This window comes from Photinus pyralis, unplaced genomic scaffold (assembly GCF_008802855.1).
Source record: "Photinus pyralis isolate 1611_PpyrPB1 unplaced genomic scaffold, Ppyr1.3 Ppyr1.4_LG8, whole genome shotgun sequence".
NCBI lineage: Eukaryota > Metazoa > Arthropoda > Insecta > Coleoptera > Lampyridae > Photinus > Photinus pyralis.
The window spans coordinates 35145533-35168261 of record NW_022170819.1 but is presented as its reverse complement, the minus strand read 5'-3'; the positions used below and the strand labels follow the sequence as shown (position 1 = coordinate 35168261).

General features: G+C 38.5%; 1 protein-coding gene across 3 annotated transcripts in view; it reads right to left on the bottom strand.

Moving 5' to 3' along the window:
- Nucleotides 1-22729, bottom strand: part of LOC116178170 — a 120140-nt gene that overhangs the window by 68628 nt on the left and 28783 nt on the right. The window contains exon 1 of one of the 3 annotated variants that reach the window (XM_031497588.1): nucleotides 4093-4459. The exons of the other annotated variants lie outside the window; for them this stretch is intronic. Coding sequence (XP_031353448.1) covers nucleotides 4093-4147 — 55 coding nt within the window. The 5' untranslated portion in view covers nucleotides 4148-4459. Of the gene's footprint in view, nucleotides 1-4092; nucleotides 4460-22729 lie in introns of those variants that run through there. 3 annotated transcript variants of the gene reach the window in all.

Here is a 22729-nt window from a genome sequence, read left to right as displayed (position 1 = left end):
TAGTGTATTAGAAGTATAGTTGGTACAAATGGGACTGGGGGAAAATCCCTTATGCTGTCGTTGAGATGACAGGTACTTTGCGAAAGATGTGTAAATCTGAAAATTCCAGATCCGTCAAGCTAAAATCGCCGAAATTATATATCTAAACGTATTTACGTGAATGGTTCTTGTTGGTGTCTTTCTGAGGTAAAAGTTATTTTCATCAGATTCCTTATTTAGTGAACCACGTAGCGTTTTAGGTTATGCCAGCTGTTTTAATTACCTATATCTCATTGACCTATATCGCAATCCCAAACCCATTTATTAATGGGGTATGTAAGTTGAAATTGATTTGATCTTATGGTTTAATATTGGTATTGTAGGTTTTTTGGTCTATCTATATTATAAGGAGCACTCAAATAGTCCTATGGATGAAGTACCGTTTCCTTATGAAATTCTAAAACGAAATTGATTTTAGTTTAATATTAACCTGAAAATGGGGACAACGTATTTCTCAGGAGGTGAAACCCATATGAATTATAGGTTTCAGTTCTACACTACTTAGGTGGAATTACTGTTAAGGGTTCTGGCCCTGTGGTTTTAATAATTTTTGGTTCCGGTTCCGGGTTCAGTTTTTTTTTACGAAAGAGACAGAGAGATAGAGAGAGATATTTGTCCTGTGATATTCACGGTTAGAGGTGGCAGCTTCGCGTAATGATAAAGTGCATTAAATAAACTCCTTGGGGCTTTGGTTTCCACTCTACATTAATTGCTTACTAAATTGCATTTCAGAAATTAATTGCTCCGTTTGAAACTTGTTAATAAAATGGAAAATGTTTGGTGGTGCCGCCCACGCCATAAATAAATTAATTGCCGCTTAGCTAAACCACTCTCTATATTAATTGCTTAATAAATTGCAAGTGTGGAATTAATTGCCCCACTTATAACTCGTTGCAATGTATATAATGGTAAAACGAACTTAAAGGTCACGGCATGTTTTGTGATCCGCCAAGTTTCTCGACGGCGAGTCCTCCGTGAAAAGTGCACCGATGACTTTATAACCTCGCTTTCCTATAAAAGAACTGTGATCTTACTTTAAGGTTTTGTGTGGGGTGTAATACGCTTAAAATTCAAACGCACCTAATTACATTTGCAATAGCATGCGTAACCATATCCGAAACAAAATTCCACTTGTCGATTTTTGGTACAAAAGTTCATACCAAAACCGAGCGAGCCGAAGGCGAGATCGGCATAAATCAACAGCTGCTCGTCCGAAATTCCGGAGTGCTCTATATATGCTATACGGTTTGGGTCACAAAACAAAGAGCTCATACCAATTCCGAGCGAACCGAAAGCGAGATCTGCATAAACCAACCGCTCTCCCGAAATTCTGGAGCCTGCCGTACCGTTTCGGTCACAAAACACAAAGTTCATACCAATTCCGGGCGAACCGAAAGCGAGATTGGCATCAACCAACCGCTCTCCCGAAATTCTGGAGCCGGTTGTACGGTTTTGGTCACAAAACATAGAGTTTATACCGTTTTTTATTTGATTTCAGCACCTATAGCCATGTTGGTCACCCTGTGTGTGTTTGATTATTTTGTTTGAAAGATAAGGTTCATTTGCAAGTGTAACTAATTGCGTTATGTTAAAGTGTATCTCCGGTCATTACGATAAGAGTTTTATATCGCTACGTAAAGCTAATTAAGTTTAAAGTTAAGCATGTTTCGCTGATAAGAAAACAAAGGTGTTTAATTTCGTTCGACGACGCATGAGTTTTGATAAAAAGTAAAGGAATGTTTTAAATAGCAAAGGAAGACATTAACCGTGACTTTTTTGCTTTTTGTTTTAGTGCAGGCAGTCTGCCGTTATTGAACGTTTTGTTGAAAGGCAGTCGGTCTTGCTAATTGTTCGTTAGTTAGTTATCGCATGGGTGAGCTAGGTATAGTCGTTTTCAGGTCGCATCAATAGCCGTCTGTGTAAGGGCAGTCGTGGTATGACTGCCGAGATCGCCAGATTTACATGCCCTCCAAAGCATGGTCGGCAGGAGATGTTCTGTACCACTAAAAATTGGAAAGTTGTGAGATTCGAACTCACCACCTGTGAGATTACGAGTTTTAAACCGTTACACCAATTTTTGAACTTTTCCACCATCAAAGAGCCAATTTTACACCTGTAACTACAACTAACCTAGTAATATCAGTTGGTGTCTGTGTCTAACAATCAGTTCAAAACGAGGTGCAAAAGCTCCGCACACTCGACGTTTGAGGAATATAAATAGGTCTTTTTTCTCCGTTGACAGTGTCAGTAATAGTTTCATTCCCGAAGACATCTCCACTTTTTTGGTCATTCGGATTCCTTCTTCAGTATTGTACGCGAGGTCTTTGTCTTTAAAGAAAAGAGAGCGTGAATGCCATAAAATTCGATCCACGAAGATGGTTTTACAGTTTCGCCGACGAAATTGGTGAATAAGTGCGTGGGATTTGGAAATTCAAACATCAAGTTGAAGTTGTACAAGAATATCTTCTGTACGGCAACCTCGAAGGCAACCCTTGCAGTAGATCACTACCCGGAGAACAACCTCTGTTTCAATTTAACTTGACTCCACTCCAAATCAAATAAATTTTGGTCCTGAACGTCTCTATTTGATATTGGCACCCGATGAGCGCTTAATTATATTCAAATTAAAACTCGTGAGTTAAAGACATTTGAATGTGCTGCAGGAGCTAAACACGAGGCTAAACACTAAGTAATTTCTGCTTCTTGAAATACACGAATACACCCTACTCGCCGGTAATTTAATTGGAATTAATTAATTGACAATTCAATTCAACTTAATCACTTTACAACTCGGAATGTGTAGTAATTATCGGGGCAGTGAAATACCGCCTTCAAAACGAATGCGGTCATCATAACTTACACGAATTTACTTAAATGGTAACAATCACGCTCTAAATAAATCGGCGGCCCTGTATGGGACAATTTACCGCCCGAAAATTATAAAAAGTTTCGACACGTTTCGTATTGCTCTCTTTTTTAATCACGAAAAAAATTGTATACCGCGAAATTACATCCGCTATAACCGCCGAACTATTTCTGTGTGCAAAAAATTGAACGTTTGACATAATCACCAAACATCCATATAATTATTAACTCAGTAACAGGTTGCAAATATGCACCACTTCTAACAAATTCAATCAATGAAAGCCTTTCACTTTGGAACAATTTCACAATGGAGTATCGTTATCCAATTAGGAGCTGATTAATTCAATTGCTACAGGAAAATACAAGTTAATTACTTTACTTAATATTGTTTGACACAATACCTTAACTAATACTAATTCATTTATCTTGTCATAAGAGAGGGACCCTTAATTAATTAGCTTAGTTTTATCATAATTTCCTAATAAATCAGTTCACTGCTCAAATTAACTTAATCGTCCGTTGTATACAGTTCGCTTAGTAATCTGATGACCATTTAAATAAAGGTGTATTGCTAATTGAAACGTGTTAATTAAATTAACTCCTCAGATTGGTTGAAATTAGTTAATTCAATTACTGAAGAAAATTAATTATAATTTGAAGCAAACATTTGAACACTGTTATCCTACTCGGCGAATTTTTCGGGGATGAAATTGTAATTACTACTTCAATTTCATTTAATTATAATTACAGATGATCTTGACGGCAATTATTCTGAGTTACTGCGCGTGTAGTACGAAACGGGAGTAATTACGTACCAATTAGGTGCATTTTTCAGCACTACGGTTACTCAAAATCGTCGTCAACTTGAATTTATGTGATCGCCATCGTTGGCAATTGAAGAATCATTAGCAACGAGTAAAACGAGATCAGTCGCGATCGAAGCTGTACGTGAATCGCCTCCTAAGATACGTTTAACAATCTCCTGGAAGCGATCCTTTTTAAGGATTTTTGCGGTGGCTCGAGCGCGTTAGTCAGGTAGTTGAGGGTAATTGCTGAAGAGCATGAGAAATTTGACCTGGACAACCCTTTTAAGGATTTAAGACGGCTTTACGCACGAAAGGGCCCGTAAATCCTTAAGACAGGACAATCTGGACAGCGATTTTTCTATAAAAAGAAGCAAAAACTAACCTGAATAACAAAAAGAAGGCCAAACCACGGGACTTTCGGTATCCATTTCTCTCATGGCGCGAATGCTGACATCAAGTTTTAAATTAACCCTTAAGGATTCCACTTCACTATTAATCCTCAAAATGTACGAAGGGACACTAGGGCACTTACAATAATTGTTAACACATTCCTAATTAATTAAATGTCGACCGGGGTAGCACTAATATTACCGCGAGCGCACTTAAATTCACTTCCGTTCCGGTGTAATTAATGGGACGATCGGGAAAGAATTAGCTTTAACTCCGGCTATAAAATAACATTTAACGGACCCGTGACTAAGGCAGGTGCAGGTGAGTTAGGTGGCCATGGACGGCCTCGGCACAACGCACACTGATCAAGAGTGCTCTGCTTTGGAATCGGTCACCACCACTCACTACTTGTCATTTTAAATAGAGACTAGTTAGGATGGGCGATTTTATGGTAGAACTTCGATGGTAATCCAAAACGCGACGACCGCTAATTTACGTGATTGGGCGTAAATTGTACCATTTTCTTTTCTTACACTTCCGTAATTAGCTACGTACGATATTATTTACAATTTAAATGCGGAAATTTGAATTTCAAATGACGGCCATTATGGACGGAATTAGTTCAGAGATTAGCGAATTCGGTCGAGAAATCGAAATTGCGAGTACACAGTTATATCGGTGACTTTGCTAATTAGTTGGCTAATTTTTTTGAATTAATTTAATTTTCTTTTTTTTCCATAAATTATAGCACGCTGTTTTAACGTTTTAGTGCTAGAATATTATAATTTTAAAGTTAAATTTTGTCAACATTTCTATTATCTTAATGATAAATTTGAGTAAATGTTTTTTCTTGTTTTTTTTTATTTCTATTTAAAATTACCCACAAGATAAATATCACGATTTAATATTATCACCAAGGAATATTTTACCAAATAAGAATTCTTTTTATCTACCGAGAATTCAAATAAAAAATACATGTAAATGGAATCAATTATCTACAAGATAAAATAAAAATTTATCATTATCTTGTTATATATAAATATATAAAAAGAATTTTTGTTTGATAAAATAATAAGAGGTATCCCATTTTATTATTATGATAATTTCCACCATTTATTTCTTGATTGATTAATTTTAGATGGTCATCTTTGCAATGGAACTATGCTGTTTTATAGGAACAAAGGAAGAAAGTGCACGTCGCCGTTTAATTTTACCTCAACTAACAGTAGTCGCTGAAAATTACCAACAAGGTACAAATAATTATTTAATTTCAACTATAAGCTAACAGCTAACAAAAATTTCGAGGTCGATTTTGTACCAGAATTGTTAGTTAATGGATTTTGGTATATTTTTGATAATCGCTTTGTTTAATTTGTTTATTTTATTGTAAAGTTACTTTGTTTTTGTAAGATAAGAAACATCTCGAATTATGTGCGTAGTTTTGTTATTTATCTCATCTAAATCCGGGTCGCTGCGATAAGAAATTCCGTTATCGCTGCGTAAACTAATTAGTTTCAAGGTATAGCCCAGTAAAATTACACTAATAAAGGTCAGTCGAAGGGAAAAAAATCCCGGAGTTTTGAAACAGTTTTTCAGTAGTGCCTAAGTTTCAAGAAAATAAAAAGTCCTTATGGACGGTGGTGAGCTTTTTTTAGTATTTCAATTGTATCTCAGTAACTGTCACTCGTAGAGAAATTGAGATAAAATTTTAAGCTGACAAAATTTACTAGAAGATTGGTTCTATGCCTTTTACGTAAGACTAATACTTTCGGAGTTATGTAAAAAAAATCGTGATTTATTTACATTCTATTTGTTTTAACAAACTGTGGTAAGAGGCGTTTCGTATCTGACGGAAAATACGACGAGTATCTTTGGTCGAGTACGTGTAAACAACTCATTCACACGTTATTTCGGCCTAAACACTAAAACTAATGAGGGGATATCCGTTATCTGCGAATTTTTCAATTTATTAAGTAAAGTTGGTTTATTTTACTTGAATTTGTATTTCCGTATTAATTTTTCCTTTTAGATATTTTGTTAGATGCGTAATTTTCTTTCGTTTTAATTTAATCGGTTTTGAAATTTATTCAACTTAAATAAGGTGAAGTAAGGTACTACTGATCCATCTTGCGTGATTTATATAAGGTTACATCTGGTCATTTGCGATAAGAGCATGGAGCAGTGGTGACGTTTTGGCGACGTTTGAAGAACTTGTAAATCATTTCTGCTAAATGTTAAGGGAGTGTGTCCTATTTGTTTTGTTGAAGACACAATTCGCCTTTTTTATAGCACATTCGTGCAAAAGCAAGTTAACCAAAGTTGTGTCAGTAGTTTAACGAGTTAACGAGTTGAAAAAAGGAGCGAAGCCTCTCGTTAAGGTTCTGTTCTTATTAAAAATTAGGTTTCTTCCGCCCGAACAGCCACCGAAAGTTTGTCAACTCATTCATGAAGCCACTTTTGCTTTGTCATCTAATTCTGTGTTATACAGCAATCAGTAACTGTCAACATTTTTGTCTGAGTTAAGTGCACCTAACTGTCGTAAACCTTTAACGACCAGATTATTCGGAGTATTAAGAAAATCAATTTTTAAGATTTTTTATTTTAATTGTCGACCTCTTGCGTGCGGGGTAATATGTTCAAACATGCGTTTCCTTATTTCAAGGATTTTGTTTTAATTTTTTCATGTGTTTCGGAATAAAAAAATTAAAATGTTTGCCGGCTCGTGTGGCGTACAGTACAACCTCGTTAATCCGAATAGATTCGGACCACCGACCTTTCGGATTATCAAATTTTCGGATTATCGCGAAACTAGTGAAAATAATAAATTTGGACACAAGCATTAATTTTTGGAATTTGTAATATTCAACGTTTGTCAAAAAGTCATGTTGGACGTACATAAAAAATAATTATTATTCTTTCGATCGGAAAGTTTGTATTCGGATTATCGAGGTTGTACTGTAGTTCAGTTAAAGCTGTTTGTGGTCTAAGGGTCCCTGGTTCGAACCCGGGCTTATTTGTAAATGTATAGTGAGCTGGGTTGGTAGAGCAGCCTTGGCTGAAACCCCGCCCACTCAAAAATAAAGGCAAAATAAAATAATAAAATAAAATAAGTTTTGTCATTGTCAGTCAAATAATTGTGTGTTTATTCGAATCCCAAGTGCAACTTAGATAGAATTTTCATGTCAGATTTTTTATTTGCGCCCAAGATTTATTTTAGGGGTTGATCAAAATTTGTGTCATAAATTCTTTGAAATTTTTGGAATTTGTAATATTCTCGTGTTTGTCAAAAAGACATGAGGGGAGTGTACATAACAAAATAATTATTATTCTTTCGATATAAAAATGTTTCCCGGACTGGTTCCTGGATATTATAGCAGGTGATCGCTTTAGGTTTAGAAAGATTTGGTTTTTAATTTACAAGTATAGTATTTCCTATACTTGTAAATTAAAAACCAAATCTTTCTAAACCTAAAGCGATCACCTGCTATAATATCATACGTGTACCACTTCATAGTGAAAAAGAACGGAACTAAAATTAAATAGAATTGAGTGCTTTTAGAGTGCAAGCTTAACACGCTACAGTCTTGCCGGTTCTAAAGGTCGTTCTTATGGGACATGAGGTACGGACTGTCTGCCATACCCTTACATGCAAAAAAACGCAGCCGAAGTTTGGCATATGTCGGATCCGTTTTAGTTTTTAGAAAAAAATTGGGTGGGAGAGAGATTCATCGCCGAATCTTCAAGGCGAACCGATTTAAGTCGCCAACAGCATTTTAAATCGCCTAACCCTTATTTTTAACCAAGCCGAATTCGTATAATCGAAGTATACGAAAGATTTAACAGCCACGTAATCGTCCGTGAGATGTCATCGCGAAAGTTGAAGTTAATTGCTGAACAAGGGAAAACGGTGCCGCCAATTTGACGATATTATTATCGTGTGTGCATTTAAACCCATTCCTAGTTGCCATTGCGAGTAAAACTAATGTAAAGTGGCATATGCAAAAGGGGAACCTAGTTGTGTAGAGGAACCGACAGGCTGAGTGAATATAGTGCGAATATTTTCATTTTAGTTGCATCATTGAGCATTGTGTTCAAAAGTACAAAACTTTTCATCGCTTTTATACTTGAACTAAACGACAAGTCGTAAAACAAAATTTAAAGACGATTAATTAGTCCTTGTGCAGGCTGATAAAAACAAGGGAAACATTGACATTCACATTCCCATATTGCGGAACATCGGTACATTATTCCAGTTCTTCCTGCTTGAAATCGTCAACAATTTTTCACAATTCACTGTTAACGAGTACGAAAGGACCAATTGTATTGCAAAAAGCGTTCCACCATCCAATTTTCCGAATGTTTGCTACCTTTCACAAAATAGAAAATGGACTGTAATTTGCAGAAAACGTCAACTCCTCGATAAGTGTAAGTTACTTGAAATTTGTGCATTGTATAAAAACAGAGGTCGATTGTTTTGGGGATTTTTGGATAGCCACGGTCATTTTAACTTTCCTGAAGAGGTCGACCCACCGAACTTTATTCGGAAGATTCTCAATTTCAAGAATTTCAACGGGAAACTCGGAATTTCAAAGAATTATCTCGAAAGAAAAATATGTTGCAATTCTTAAGCTTCCTGGTATTTTTCTCAAGATTCTAAAATATCATTTTCCATGGTGATTAGAATGTCAGAAAATTAACAATTTAAAACTCGAATTTTAGGAACGTGTTTCAGTGTTTCAATAACATTTGAGTAAAATGAAAGAAAGGTACCTTCCATTTCGTAAATGGCAACGAAGCTGTCAATGATTGATTAATATGTAATGTCGGTACTAATAAAAATTTTAAATTGAGCTTTCACAAAGGTCGAAAGCTTCCTCATGACGCAAATATTAATTTGTCATTCCTAATTAGTACGGTAGCCTCCGTCGTTACATCCATAAATTACAGTGCCTTCTTAGTCCTTTCAGGAAACCCAAAAAAGGCGATCACGACCTTAATAGCACCGTAAACGTTCTTCGCCCATTAAAAATCAACAAATCGCATATAATATTAAAGAGGCGCGTTTCCCCTACCTCGGCGCAAGCATGCATGAATGAATGAAGTCGAGCGCTCAAATTACTTTGTCTATTCTATTGCACTGGTCTCTATCGATGGGATCGAATTGACGAAATAGATCCGTCTCGCTCGGTTTTACGCGTTCAACCTCCGAAACCATTATAAAATACAGGTAGGAAAGGAATTATGGGTTTAAACAAACTTACGGAGCGAGAGAGGGAAAAAATCGACACGAACGGAACGAGATCGGAAATTAGCATTATGAAGAAAAAGAGGGACTTACAAGGTGTAAGACAGAAACGCGACGGTAGCCCATTGGTCAATAAGGAAGGCAACAGGTAGTTAAATAGAGAAAAAGGCATGCGATGATGTTGTCGGCGAGAAGGAGAGGAAAAAAGGTCGAGTTGAAAAGTGACGATAGCAGACCACGGGAGGTTATTACTACGTTATAAGAAAAGACGTAAGTTGTACAGGTGTGTAGAAAAGGATGGAGGTATTCATTATGGGTAAAGACACACAGCGGCAGACAATAAAGTATGTAACAGGTATATTTCTGAACTGAACTGAACCTACCGGTAAATAAATACGTTGTGACAGTCTTAACATTCCAAATGAAGAAAAATTGTTGCCATTCCGAATTATTTTAATTATTTATGCCAATATTTGGAAACGCAAGGTAAACAACTCCGTTGTGCAATTCCTCAGCTCATTATAACTATAATAGACCACTTTTCTCTAATTTGTCAAAGTAAACTCGAGTCCGACGATCTTCTTTTCCAAAATCTCATCGTAAAACTGGTCTGCAGAAAATATGGATCACTACGTTAAAATGTAGAGAAGAAAACAGAGCGAAAATTCGTCTCCACGTATATTTGCCCCTGGAAAATTCGCATTCGACCAGGACCTATCCCGTGTTTAGTATAACCAAACGTCATCTGAAGGAATTGAAATTGGGATAGACGAGACAACACTGGAAGTCCTGTGTGTAAGATGTAAATTGGTACAGGGAGCTATTTTATTAGGGGCGCAATCATTTTATGGATTTAAAATACAGAATAACGGAAATTATGGCTCGTTCAAATCTGTGGGGCCAATTTTAATGAAATTTTGGGTACTTATCAACAACTGATACACAAATTTTAATTTTTTTATTATAAGGACAATAATTAGGGTGTCGCATTTTCCTTAGAAGAAAGTACGATAAAACCGACAACGCTTTGAACAATGAATAAAGAGGGATCAAACGGCCTTTTGGAGCTGTACAGGTGATAGCAAAATATGCCTTATTGGAAAGAAAGGTTCAGATTACCATGACCAAATGAAGAAATAGGATTTTGAAGAACAGCTACGGTATTTCTTGGGAGGAGGGGTCCCGTTTAACTCAGTTGTTGTACTCGATACAAAATCAGTATTTGCTTGAGAACGTAGTAAAAGATGCCGGGAGGAACTGTTTGTAATAATTAACAATTGCGATGATAGTGATGAGTTGATTATCGAAAACCGTGTAGAGTCGCGACGTATGTTACAAGGGGTATTTATTTATTTATTTAACAGAGGAAAGACAGGTATTTAAAAAAAAGCACAGATCTATATAATGGGAGACCGAGCTGAGATATCTATGACGGTGCCTATGCAAGAAGGAGGAGGGCAGAAATCCCCCACTAAGAGATCCTCGGGCCAAAGGCGATCCTTATCAAGTAAAAAGAGAGTCGTTTAGTGGAGGTTTAAAGGGGTGCCGGAAAGGCTGTGTCGTTTAGGAAACTAATAGAAGGGGTGGTTGAGGGGAACGAAGTTAGGGTCCTCCAGGAAGTTTCCCTACCAGCGGTAAGGGGTTAATAGAAGAGGCGCTAAAGCAGGCCAGTCGAAACGAACGCAAGAATTAACAATATTAGAAAGTGTAATATAGACCAGCAATCAAAGAGCTGGTACAAGGTCGGGTGGACAACATACCGCATCCGAGTACTCCATACGAGAAAGCACGGAACCAAGGTGCTTAAGATGTTGTGAGAACCGGCGAGTACGCTGTAAGGGCCCGGATCGATCGACGTGATGCTTCAACTGCGGGAGACCCGGTCACATAGGTGATGATTGCCCTGATAAACCAAATTGTATCCTCTGAGACGGAATTAAGTCCACAATAAGGATTCCCCGCCGTGACACTACCTTTGATCGTGTTGGGTCGGGGGTGCGGACAGAGTGACACGTTGGTGATAAATTATGATACTAAGTTATATATGTGATTTTTTTTCTCTTTTTCTTCTTTATGTTTATTATGAGGTTTCTCCAGATAAACCTTAATAATAGACAGAAATGCGACACCATAATACCGTCGGAAATTGGTGCCACAGGCGGGGAGGGGGGGCATAAAAACCACTGATGCAGGGTGGGAGTGGTCTTAACCACTACGAGGTATGGGCGGTAAAGTTTGGATGTGAGAGAGATCAGTTTGGGAGACAGATACATATACACTGTGTCCAAGATAAGGATGTCTATGGGGATGTCCGAAACCATAGAAGATACAACTATGAACAATGGTCAAATTAGGGAAAAGTTCCACAATTAAAGAGGTATTATCATACTTTAAAAAAACGAAAAAATTCCGGTTACTTCCGAAGGTAAGCCAGAAAAACCGATTGGGTTTTATTTTTTTCTGATGTTATTTTAGATACAAAAAAATTAAAAAAACACTTTCTTATTGCCACTTTTTGAGCTCTAGCGTTGAGAGTTTTTCAATACAACGTTTCTTTTCTGGAGAATCACCATCAACTTTATTTTTTTGGGAGGGGGGTTTGGGAGATACTCTCCGGCATTTTTTAGATATACAGTGTGGCCCGGGTATAACGCACAATAGGGAAATGGAAATATACTTTTTCGCGAAGAGGTCACCGTCAGAACATGTTCATAAGAAATACAAGCTACAATAATTGACCGCGCCGTGACCGGACCATGATCTGACCGTGACGTGACCGATAATGTGAATCAGCCTACTCTGTTTGTCTATGGCGCTTTCAACCTGGGACACACGGTATAGCGTATACACTCAATCAAGGCGTCACTGGACATGATAATTATACATCAAGTCGAAGCAAAGGTCGTATTTTATCCGCAAACACGTTTTTTTACCACAGAGTGCTGAAACAGCGAACTTTTTACCAATTTGGAGCGCTGAAACTTCGTTTGCAGTATCAAATTTTTAAAAATTTGCCTGGGGATGACCCGTCGACATCCCTCCTCCGTTTTACTGGAAATCCCACAACTTCCCGCTCAACTAAGTACACTCTTAATGAAATTGATAGGAAGCAGGGAGCACACCACTGTAATAGAGGTCACCTTCGTTTCAGACGAGCATCGTTTCATAGTCTACCGCGGGGGCGTTGACCAGGTGGGTTTGAAGCGCATGGAGTGCTCGTCGTATCGATGAAGTCGCGCCTCACGCGTCTTTTCATCAGTAGGGTCGACTTCGGACAGGCGACGAGTGCAGACGTGCTTTTTATGGATCGTTGTTTAAGTAAAGAACTCGAAACTTTGAAACGTGAGGCGAGTCCAGGCGTAATTCAATCTTATATTTCGAAGCTCAAGCGGAAATTGTATTTATCAAGACACAAATAACGCACGAATTGTGAGGAGGTCAAGACCGTGTAGGAATCTCCAACTAACAGGACAACAAGGGCGTAAAGATAAGTACTACAATATTGATACTTAATACCCAGAATTAAGACTAAAATTACTTTGAATTAAAGGCTACAACATAGAATAGAGGGGCGCAAGGGTGGAAATTAACCTGGCTGATTGGACAAACAGGGGAATTGCGGAAGATAGCGCTCATACGCACTCGCAAATATACTAACCTCGAGGGGGCGAAAAAAATTAGACCCTTACGAAGGGAAACATACACTTATCAATTAAGACGGCAGAATACCACCTAAATGACTAGCAACAGCGGCCAAACAGCATCGGTCATCAAAACCACACAGGAAATTAACCAAAAGGATTAAGGAAGAAACCAACACATACATCAGGGAGAACCTGGAAGAATTGTACCCACAATTAATAGGGAACGTAGTGCAATTAGGATCCCGGTATAATCAATATACCAATAAAGATAGTGGTTTGCGAAGAAGAAGGGGGGAAACATCATAGAACCGCGAGCTATAGCGGGGACCACATCTCAGTAATGGGGGGGATCAAGGAATTCACCGAGTTTGCAGAGAACATCGCCAAACTTAGTCCAATGGAGATGAATGCAAAAGGAGGAAACAAAAAATATGTACCAATGACAGGATGAGAGAAGCTCCTGAAAGAGGAACAAGAAACACAGGTCCAGCTAATGGAGGAGAACGATTACTGGCCACTCCCGCCCGAATTGCTACAATACGCATCAGAATGGCTAATAAAATACATACATTAATTAATTCAGGAGGTATGGACCAGGAACTTGATTCCCAGTGCAGATCCACATTCCAAAAGTCAAGCAACCACAAGGAACAGACGATTACAGGATAATTTCGCTATGCAGACCTCGAGGACAACAATAAGGAGCTTCCTCTAATGCAGATATTCCAGTGGCGAAGCTGAGGCCGCACTCTTTCGGGTTGGCAAACACCCAGTTAGCCCCACCCCCACCCCTCACAACCTCCCCAATCCAGTGCAATTCCAACAAAAATGGTGGAGATGCACCCCTGTTAGTTCCTACCAGACCAGCGACACTTCCCCATGAGAGTTGACTAATATCTGGGAGAAACGGCTACGTCAGGCATATGCCAAAGTATCAAGTATCAAGTACCAATCATCCAGGGATTTACTGCCACTATGTTTTTTAATAAACATTGGTCACAAACGTGCAAATATTCGGCGAATCTTGAAAGTGATGCCCAACTGGTAAAAAATCGTTTCAATTGAAAAATCTTCACCATTGATAATCATAAACCTTAGGATGCCGCAGTAAACTCCGATATCCGTTCTCACGCGAAATGGAAACATGCAAAAGTGAATATTTAAAATGCCTGACATGTGGATGAATGAACCAATAAACTAAAAAAAAACTTGCCCGATTAATTTCGGCTCATTTTACAGTTATAAGCGGAATGGGTCCGCTCACAATGTGCATAAAAGTAGTAGGTAATCTTCTAGTTTATGGCAGCAGGTCGGCTCAATAATAAAAATTAATTAAATTAGTAATCGTAAATTAGCGAATTAACGACGTAAGGCCCTTATTTATATTCAGGTGGACGTAGTCCAGATTTTCCCATGATCTTTAAATTCTCGGCCAGTGAATTACAAAAAAAAAAGAGTAAAGCTCTACGCGCCGCTAATTAAAAAAATATTTCCACATCAATAAATGTTAGTAAACTTATCCCGTAGGCGATATAATAAATTGTCGTTGTTTTGTACTATAAATTTTGTAAGAGAAGCAGGTGCAGATATCTTAATGAGATTAACTTGTAATTTAAATGTTCAGGGAGCGGGAGAGTCCCAAAAAAGTCCCGATATTAATTAGTTATAGGCATCGATATAGCTAAAAGGCCACAAAAAACGTTCGTTTTGTAAATATTTATGTATATACGTATAAAAGTTGTCTTAATATTGGATCTTACACGACTAAATAATTCGTTTAATGGCGTTCTTGTAGGTGTATTCGTATTAGTCTACACAAGTTTGCCTTTAACGCCCACCCTTTTGCTCTTTCTATATCTATAGCTGACCGACCATTGCATTTTAGAAAAAAGGCAAATTAATTATACGGTCGATATTTGTACTTGCCGTAAAAGGTGACTTTCACCTGTTGACATGGGTTGTATAACAAATTCTTTCGTAATTATAAATGAAAACAAAAAAGGGGGCGACTTTCAGGTTTTTTGTATCACTTGCCCTTTTCGGGAGTGTGTGAATGCGTTTTAGACGTTCTTATTGGAACGTCAACGATATTTCTTTGAACGATATAATTAGAGCAAAACTTGTACCCCTGTAACTACATTTTTTATTTAATTCCACATCCTTGCTGGTTCGCAGAATAAGGGTGTATTTGACGCATTCGTCGACACGTCGAATCGTTGAAAATGCTACTAACAACTTTAATTTGTCATTTACAAAGGCGCCGATTGATAGGGGCTTAGGGATGCTCCAACATCCCCAACCGTAACGCAATGTACCGGAATTTGTCACATATTTACTGCATCTCAAAATTAATCTGAAATTTGATATCATATAGAAGTAATAATAATCATAAAAATAGTAATAAGAGCAGTTTTAGATAAAAAAAGAAAATTTGTGTACCCCCAAGGGGCGAATAACATGTATAAATTTAATTTCGCCGAGTTTTTCCACTTTATTCAAACATTATTACTTATCGAAAAAATTACAAAGTCTTGAAGGTGGTTGAGAACATCCTCATTTGCAACCTTTAACTAATTAGCACCATTTTGGATCGTACGAAAAATTCAAAAAGAGGAGTAGGGATTAGTCCATAAAAAATAACGGTAGGGCATTCGGTTTTGAACCACGAGAACGTCATGCAAGTGGTCCGGAATAAAAAATGTTTGTCGGTTATTTTTTTCAAGCGTTATCCTTTTCACAGACAAAGTTCACGGTCGAGAATGAGTGAAGTACCGGAACCGGATTAATTACGGTTCGACGTAACTTAGGCCGAGAGGGTTCGTTAACCAAATTGCTCAACGTAACTTAGTAACTTAGTCGTACGTGTAGTTTGAACATGATTCGTGGGACTGAACAAATCCGAGTCGTTCATGATTATCTAAATTAACTAATTAGCGCCATTTTGGGGGGTGATAAATATTCAAAAACAGGAGTAGGGATTACTTTTCAGAAGAAATAGAACGTAAGTGGTCCGGAACTTGCGAACATTCTTGGAAGGTCGTCGGTTATTCCTTGTTGTCTATCCTGCTGTAAGTAATTGCACCCAACCAGAAGGTGTCTCACAGATATTGAGGCATTTCTCACTGAATTGGGGCCGCTTTAGATAGAAGGAACGAATGACTGAGATTAGTGTGACCGTAGTGAGAGTTGGAGCAACTTCAAAGATGTCTTTCGTAACGTCGGGAAGTTTGCTGTGTGTTTGTAGCCATATACTGTTCCAATAACTCAGAGGCTGGTTGTTGATCATATTTTTGGCTTCGTGTAGTGTAAGGGGTGCATCCGGCGGATCATGTATCGTCGTCGTAGTTTTTTCGACTTCGTTTCGTGCGAGAATGCCTTGGAGTTACAGGTGAAGACAGTGGGAGTTCGCCGAGTCGGAAACTACCGCGTAGCCTGTTTCACCCTTGGAAACTAAACCAAACCTGTAGCACTCGATGCACGGTGAACGTTTGTTCTTCATTACGAGGAAGAAAGTTTTAAAGGTCATGTGCAGCTGGGAGGGTGATCCCAAACTCAGCTGCGTATTTGACTATCCGCAGCCTGAATGTTTCCGACTTGTCCCTGATGGGTTTATCTATTTTGGGGGGTCTGATTTAGCATCAAAGTGGGCACTACCCTCGCTGTTAAGGAATTTGATCTGGTCTTGTTCGTTGTACCACTCTTCAACCATTTTCCACCATTCTAACTGAAACACATTTTTCAGTTTAGCCAACTTAAGAATGACGAAATATAAGTAACGTAACCTTGACGAAATGAAGTGAACTTTTAATTCAGATTGTGCAAAATTTAGGGCTTCTCTCGCAATTTTTTGTTGAAAACTTAATTAAGCTGAATTAAGGTTCTCTCTAGCCATTTTTATTAATTTCATGATCGTACCTAGGGGGGGGGGGGGGGGATTATCTTTGAATATTCGCCCCCGGAAAATTCGCACAGACTATTAGCTTGCGATAGTCACCACGCGGAAGATTTGGCTCCATCACTGACGCCACGACGGCTCTCGTAACGGCTGTATTGCAGATATTCTTAACTAACTCACCCATATTTTGACTAAAGGGTTAAAAATAAGGGTTCCGGAGGCGAATATACTAGAGGTAGAATTATTGCGTAGGGGAATCTTCTGTGAGTACATTTTCCGGGGCGTACCTTTCCACAATCGAAAGTCTATAATGCAACAAAAATACAATACAGTGGAACAAACATAAAGTGACTGACACCACTGTAGATTTTAGGAATAGAGCTTACTATTCTGTCAGTGAGTTTTCCTACCCGTAAGGTTATTTTATCCATAATCAATTAGTGCAGTTTATGGTTTCAGGTTATGGACAGGCCCAGTTCCTGTAGCCTTATTATGACTATCCTATAACCCTATAAGTGAGATAATCAATTTTTTATTTCATAGTGAAAGGACCTAAAAATGTTGGTGCCAATTTGGCCGTATAGTTTTTTTTTCGTCAGACTTGTTTTTCCGTCATATTTAGGTTCCAATGCTATACTCTACATATCGACGTCTTATAATCATGCTGATTTTTCATATGTGTGCTTTCTTAAGCCGTTCAACAATTTCAGAGGTGATATTTTGAAAGGATTCCATCCCTTTTTCAAGGGGCAATTCATTTGAGGGAGTATTTATGTAAGTCTCAAAGCTATCCGCTCTGAACCTGGGGCGTTGGTTAAACCAAACGGCATGCGTCAAAATTGAAACAGTCCGCGTCCTGAGACCGTGAGAGCCGTATATTAACGAGACGATTCGGCTACACCAACTTGCCAGTAAGCGAATTTAATATCTAAGGAACTGAGAAACTAGCGGCGTGTATATAGTTGAGCTAGTATTGATCAAACGTATGGCAATGGATAAGCGTCCTTGACTGTCGCCGCATTCATAGTCAACGCAAAAACGATAACTGTTATCTTTTTTGGGTCTGAGACAAATAGTGAAGCTCAACCACTTTTAGAGGGCTCAATAATTCCAGCTTCGTCAATATTATCCACCTCTTCGTTGATTATATCTTGTTTCGCCGGGCTTGCGGGATAATAGGGCTGTTTGATCGGTTTTACTTCTGAAGGAACAATAATCTAATGCTCTTCATGAAAATATTTCATCTAGGCAAGTCTCGCACCGCACAATGGATGGTAATGGTGTGAAATGCCAAAAATCGAGAACTATCAGGGAATTTGACGACATTTTTTCTACGTGGCAATTGTTGAGAAAAAAGTTACGAAAAATAGTGTGATATTTGATAGAAAGCCAAAGTTTCTAGCAAAAAAAACAAGGTTTGATGAAGATCGTATTGACGTAGCTCTAAATTTTTTTCGAAATTTTGTTGTGAAGATTTTGATATTTCCAAGATAGCATATCATAGAAATTCTATAGGGTGACGAAATGTCGCTGGCCGGTTTCCCAAAAAATTAGTAAACGAGCTTTCGGTGGAATGGAAGATTGTCTCTTTTGGCATCTTTCGACTCTATCGCGCATTGTTTTCTTAATGGGTTCCGGATATCTGGAGACGAGATGTCTGGAATTTGAATCGCATTCTGTTATCAGGGCTATTTTATATAACTGTATAAAATTGTTTCAGTTAATAAATTAGGAGCGTGAATGTTTGAGAGCTTTTACCAAAATGTCAGTACTGTCTTGTAAATCTATGGACGTACAGAACCTCCACACTAAGTGCTCTTCCTATTTGGGAAAATAGATCAAAATATATGGTTTGAAGTACCAAATTGGCTAACGTAAAAACGCAGGTGCCATTAATCAATGTTGTAAGTATGATAAATGAACATCGACTAATTTTTCTCGAATATTTTGCCTCGTTTTCCTGTCGCAATGTACAATGTTGATATCAATTAGACATGAAATTACAATAATGATACCTGTACGTAGGTGTGTAATTAACGTCCCATTAACTCCGTTACCCATCAAACCAGAAGACTACCTGTCAATTGCTACCATTTAACCTTCTCGTAATCAACTAATTTGGTGGAATCATATCAAATGAGGTTATTTTCATTTTATACGCAAGGCAATTTGCTATGAAAAAAAACTGATCACATTCTTTTATACGAAGTAGCTGTCGATACGCTCTACTTTCGCATTTTCTGAAATGAAAGTGCACTTGCGACCCGTTCCACCTGTTTACATTTCGCACCAACGCGCATAGTTTAAAAGGTTGCGATTGAACCAGATATCAATTGAAGATCGGCGACCTCGGTGCTTCGGATTTCGGATCGAAGCGGCGAGGGGCGGCGGCGAAATGGGGAGCAGACTGTGACCTGGGGACATCTTCTAATTGGCGGACCAACCTGTTATATTATCAAGAATCTGGTCCGGAGTTCAATCAGGCGCGATGCACTGCTAAATAACCTCATGAACTGTTGCTGGCTTCTGGAGGCAGAAGCGTAACAGCTTTCATAAAACCACCTTTCCAACTTCGAGAGGAGTCATTAAATCAAATGATGAAGAACGCCGACGTGTCGCCTATCAAAACCTTTTTTTCCGTTTCGTTTTATGGCCAATGAAGAAATTGACAACTCACTACAAATGTATTTGTTCGTAATTGCCTTGTACGAACTAAGGAGGAGTGCTATTGGGAATGTGATAAGGAAATAATCGCCCACGCCTGAACCTTTGTTCTGTGCGAAAGGGGCCTGGGGCCAAATCCATTTATCAATCGATTCTTTTTCAGGCGTTTACATAAACGCCGCTTGAGAAGTCCGATATCGTGTAATTAATTGTCCTTTAGATCAACATATTAAATGATTTATCTAATTATTTTTTTAAATTCTGTACTCATAAACCTCATCTGATATTTTATCCACAACAAAGAAGGACGTTGGATGTATGTTTGCCGAAATACGATCAAGTGGAGGTTTTCCAAAGTTTTGGTTTTGAAACCCAACGCAATTTTCGACACGTGACAGCTATAGTCATGATACATACTTAAACCAAGCTTACCAAGGCTTGGGACCCACAACCATTGAAGTTAATGGACAAAAAACCTCTTCAGCTACAAAAAATACGCCCAACTATGGCTTCGAATTTGTTCTATCAATGAAATTCATTTCTGTTCACCAACCACATCTCCAGACAATCCCCTTGTCAGAAAGCCCGACTTCCCTTAAAAGTTCAACAAACTTGGCACTTACCCGAATAAAGACTGATCTGATTCAATGGGACTGTCATGTACACCCATTTAGTTTCGTAAGGACCATGATCCAGAGCCATTCGCTCAAATGAAAAAAAAATTTAAGGCGGTAGCGGGCTCCCGTTACACACTCATTTTTATTTGCAATAATAATAGTAGTCACAACCCGATTCTAGGTTTTGTGAATGTTTTTGTATTTTTAAGTAGGCCTATGAATGGCTAAATAATTTTTTAAAAACTCATTTCTCGTATGGGTTAACTCAAAAATGTTTCAAAGTTCTCAAACGTATTTCAAATACCTTCCTTAAATTAAAACCTCACAATTGTACAAATTGTGAAGAACTAGTACAGGAATCATCATCCTGTTTCTAATTCATTTAAAATCCTTCTCTCTATCAATTATAAAAAAAACCAACACAAACAAGGTCGCTCATCAGTCACGTCACTAGGAAAACCCCGGGCACGAGCTTGCACCACAAACAAGGTCACTCCTTAGTTACATCACCAGGAAATCTCCTTCATCAAGGCCATGTTCCCCGAGAAAATTGCCGGTCACGACCTGAGGGGATTTTTTGGTTTACAGACTGACTCGAGTCCATTTTCGTAGTTTTTTTAATCACTTCCGGTCAGTGCACATGCGCGCTCCACCCTTTTGCGTAGCGCCATCTTGGATTCCACCATCTTGGATTCGCCATCTTGGATTCCTCAATAATAACGAGCCTCTAAATATATATTCTTTAAAGGCAGTGGTGGGGTCTTCGTCGGACCCGAGGGTACCCTCGGAAATGCCAGATTAGGAAGATCACCGATGTCGATGTCGAATTAAAAATGTGGCGAGACGTCGCTCGCACATCCAGCAAATTAAAATGTGCTGCACCCTCATTGGTCTAAACGGGCAACCGATGAGAGCGTAGCGTCCCTGGCCGCAAAAGTTTAAAAGCAGAACTCGGAACTCTGCACAGCAAATCCTGCTTCGCCGGCGTTTCACGAAACAACCAGCTCTTATCGGGTGCTACCACATTCCCTTTGTTGGTACCCACTTCCGACGTCCCGTTCACCCGCATTTCACATCTTGGTGAATTTCGCTGAAAATCCTCCACAGAATAGTACTCCATTTTTCGATTCGGGTTTTAAGAAACTTTAACCCGCGTGAAAAAATTCGCAGCGGAAGTTACCTTTTGGGCACCCGAAGTCCGCTACCCCTCAAAGATGCGCGTTCCAAAAAGCGGTTAATTTCACCCCTAGGAAAAAAAATCCGTCACACAGGGGTTGTGCATGTTTTCCGACGACAACAATTTGAGACCAATCGGACCAAAACTGTAGAACAAAATAGGAAAAACTGAAAAATCACCACGTTAGTATAACACGTTCGGGGATGGCGCCCGGATGTCGCCGCTCGTCCCTAAAGGTAAGATTTTTTGAATGTTTTGATTTGGAGAAAATGTTTGTTTTCATAAGAGGGCGGGGTTACAGCCAATGGTACTCTGAATCCGAATCCGAACCAGGGACCCTTAGTACTGCAGTCGAGCTTCCACGCCACTGCACCACAACTGCCGGTTCCTTCTATTACCCATTTTTCTCATAGATTTTGATCTTACCGCCAGCAGTAATAATAATGGGGAACTCTGTACGTGGTAAAATTTCAATATTTAAGTGCAAATCTGGGGGATTATTTACGAATAAACACAAAGTTGATTTATTTTACTTGAAATTGTATCTCAGTGGTTTTTTTCCTTTTAGAAACGTTTATAAATGCGTAATTTTTGTTTAAATTTTATCGCTTTGTAATTGTTCAATTTAGATAGGGTGCTAGAAGTAAGATACATCCGAGAACATTTGCGCGTTTTATAAATATTTTTATTTGATCGTGTTATAAGGAGTTTTATAAGAGAAATTTAGGTAACGCACGTGTTCTTTGGCTGATAAGAAAATGTAGAATGTAGGTGTGAAAAAAATTGCACGTTCCGTCATCGCTGGCGTTTATCTATCTATTTACGAAAAAACCAGTTTAGTTTTACGCTGGAAGTGTTGTTTTTTTTAAATACTAGAGACAACGAGAAGACGGGGTTTGTTTTTGCTTTTTTTGGGACGGTTTGAGGGTGTGTACATTTTTTTACGCTAATTTTTTTTCGGGCAGTCAGCCTGTGTTTAATATCGGTATGAAAACGAGAAGATTTGGGGTAGAATGTAAGACGGCAGACCGACAGTTCCACCAAATTGGAGAAAGCTTACACCCCAAATGAGTAAAAGCATTAACAAATATGACAATCGCGTGGGTTTCTGTGACATTAACTCTTGAATTAAAGCTCAAAACTGCTGCAAACCTTAACGCTGAGGTAGGTCGCAACATATTCATAAACTTCGCTTCAAAAAGTTGATGAAGAGAATTTAGCGCAATAAAACAGATCGTAACTGCGTGCAAAGGAGCAGCAGGTGCACTTTAGGCGTGGGCAAACTGGCGCCCTTTTTTATTCTCTTCAAAGAATCTCATTTTAATAACTCTATTTGCGCAAAGTTACGCTTACGCGACCTCTTCCGCGTTTAATTTATGTATACCCA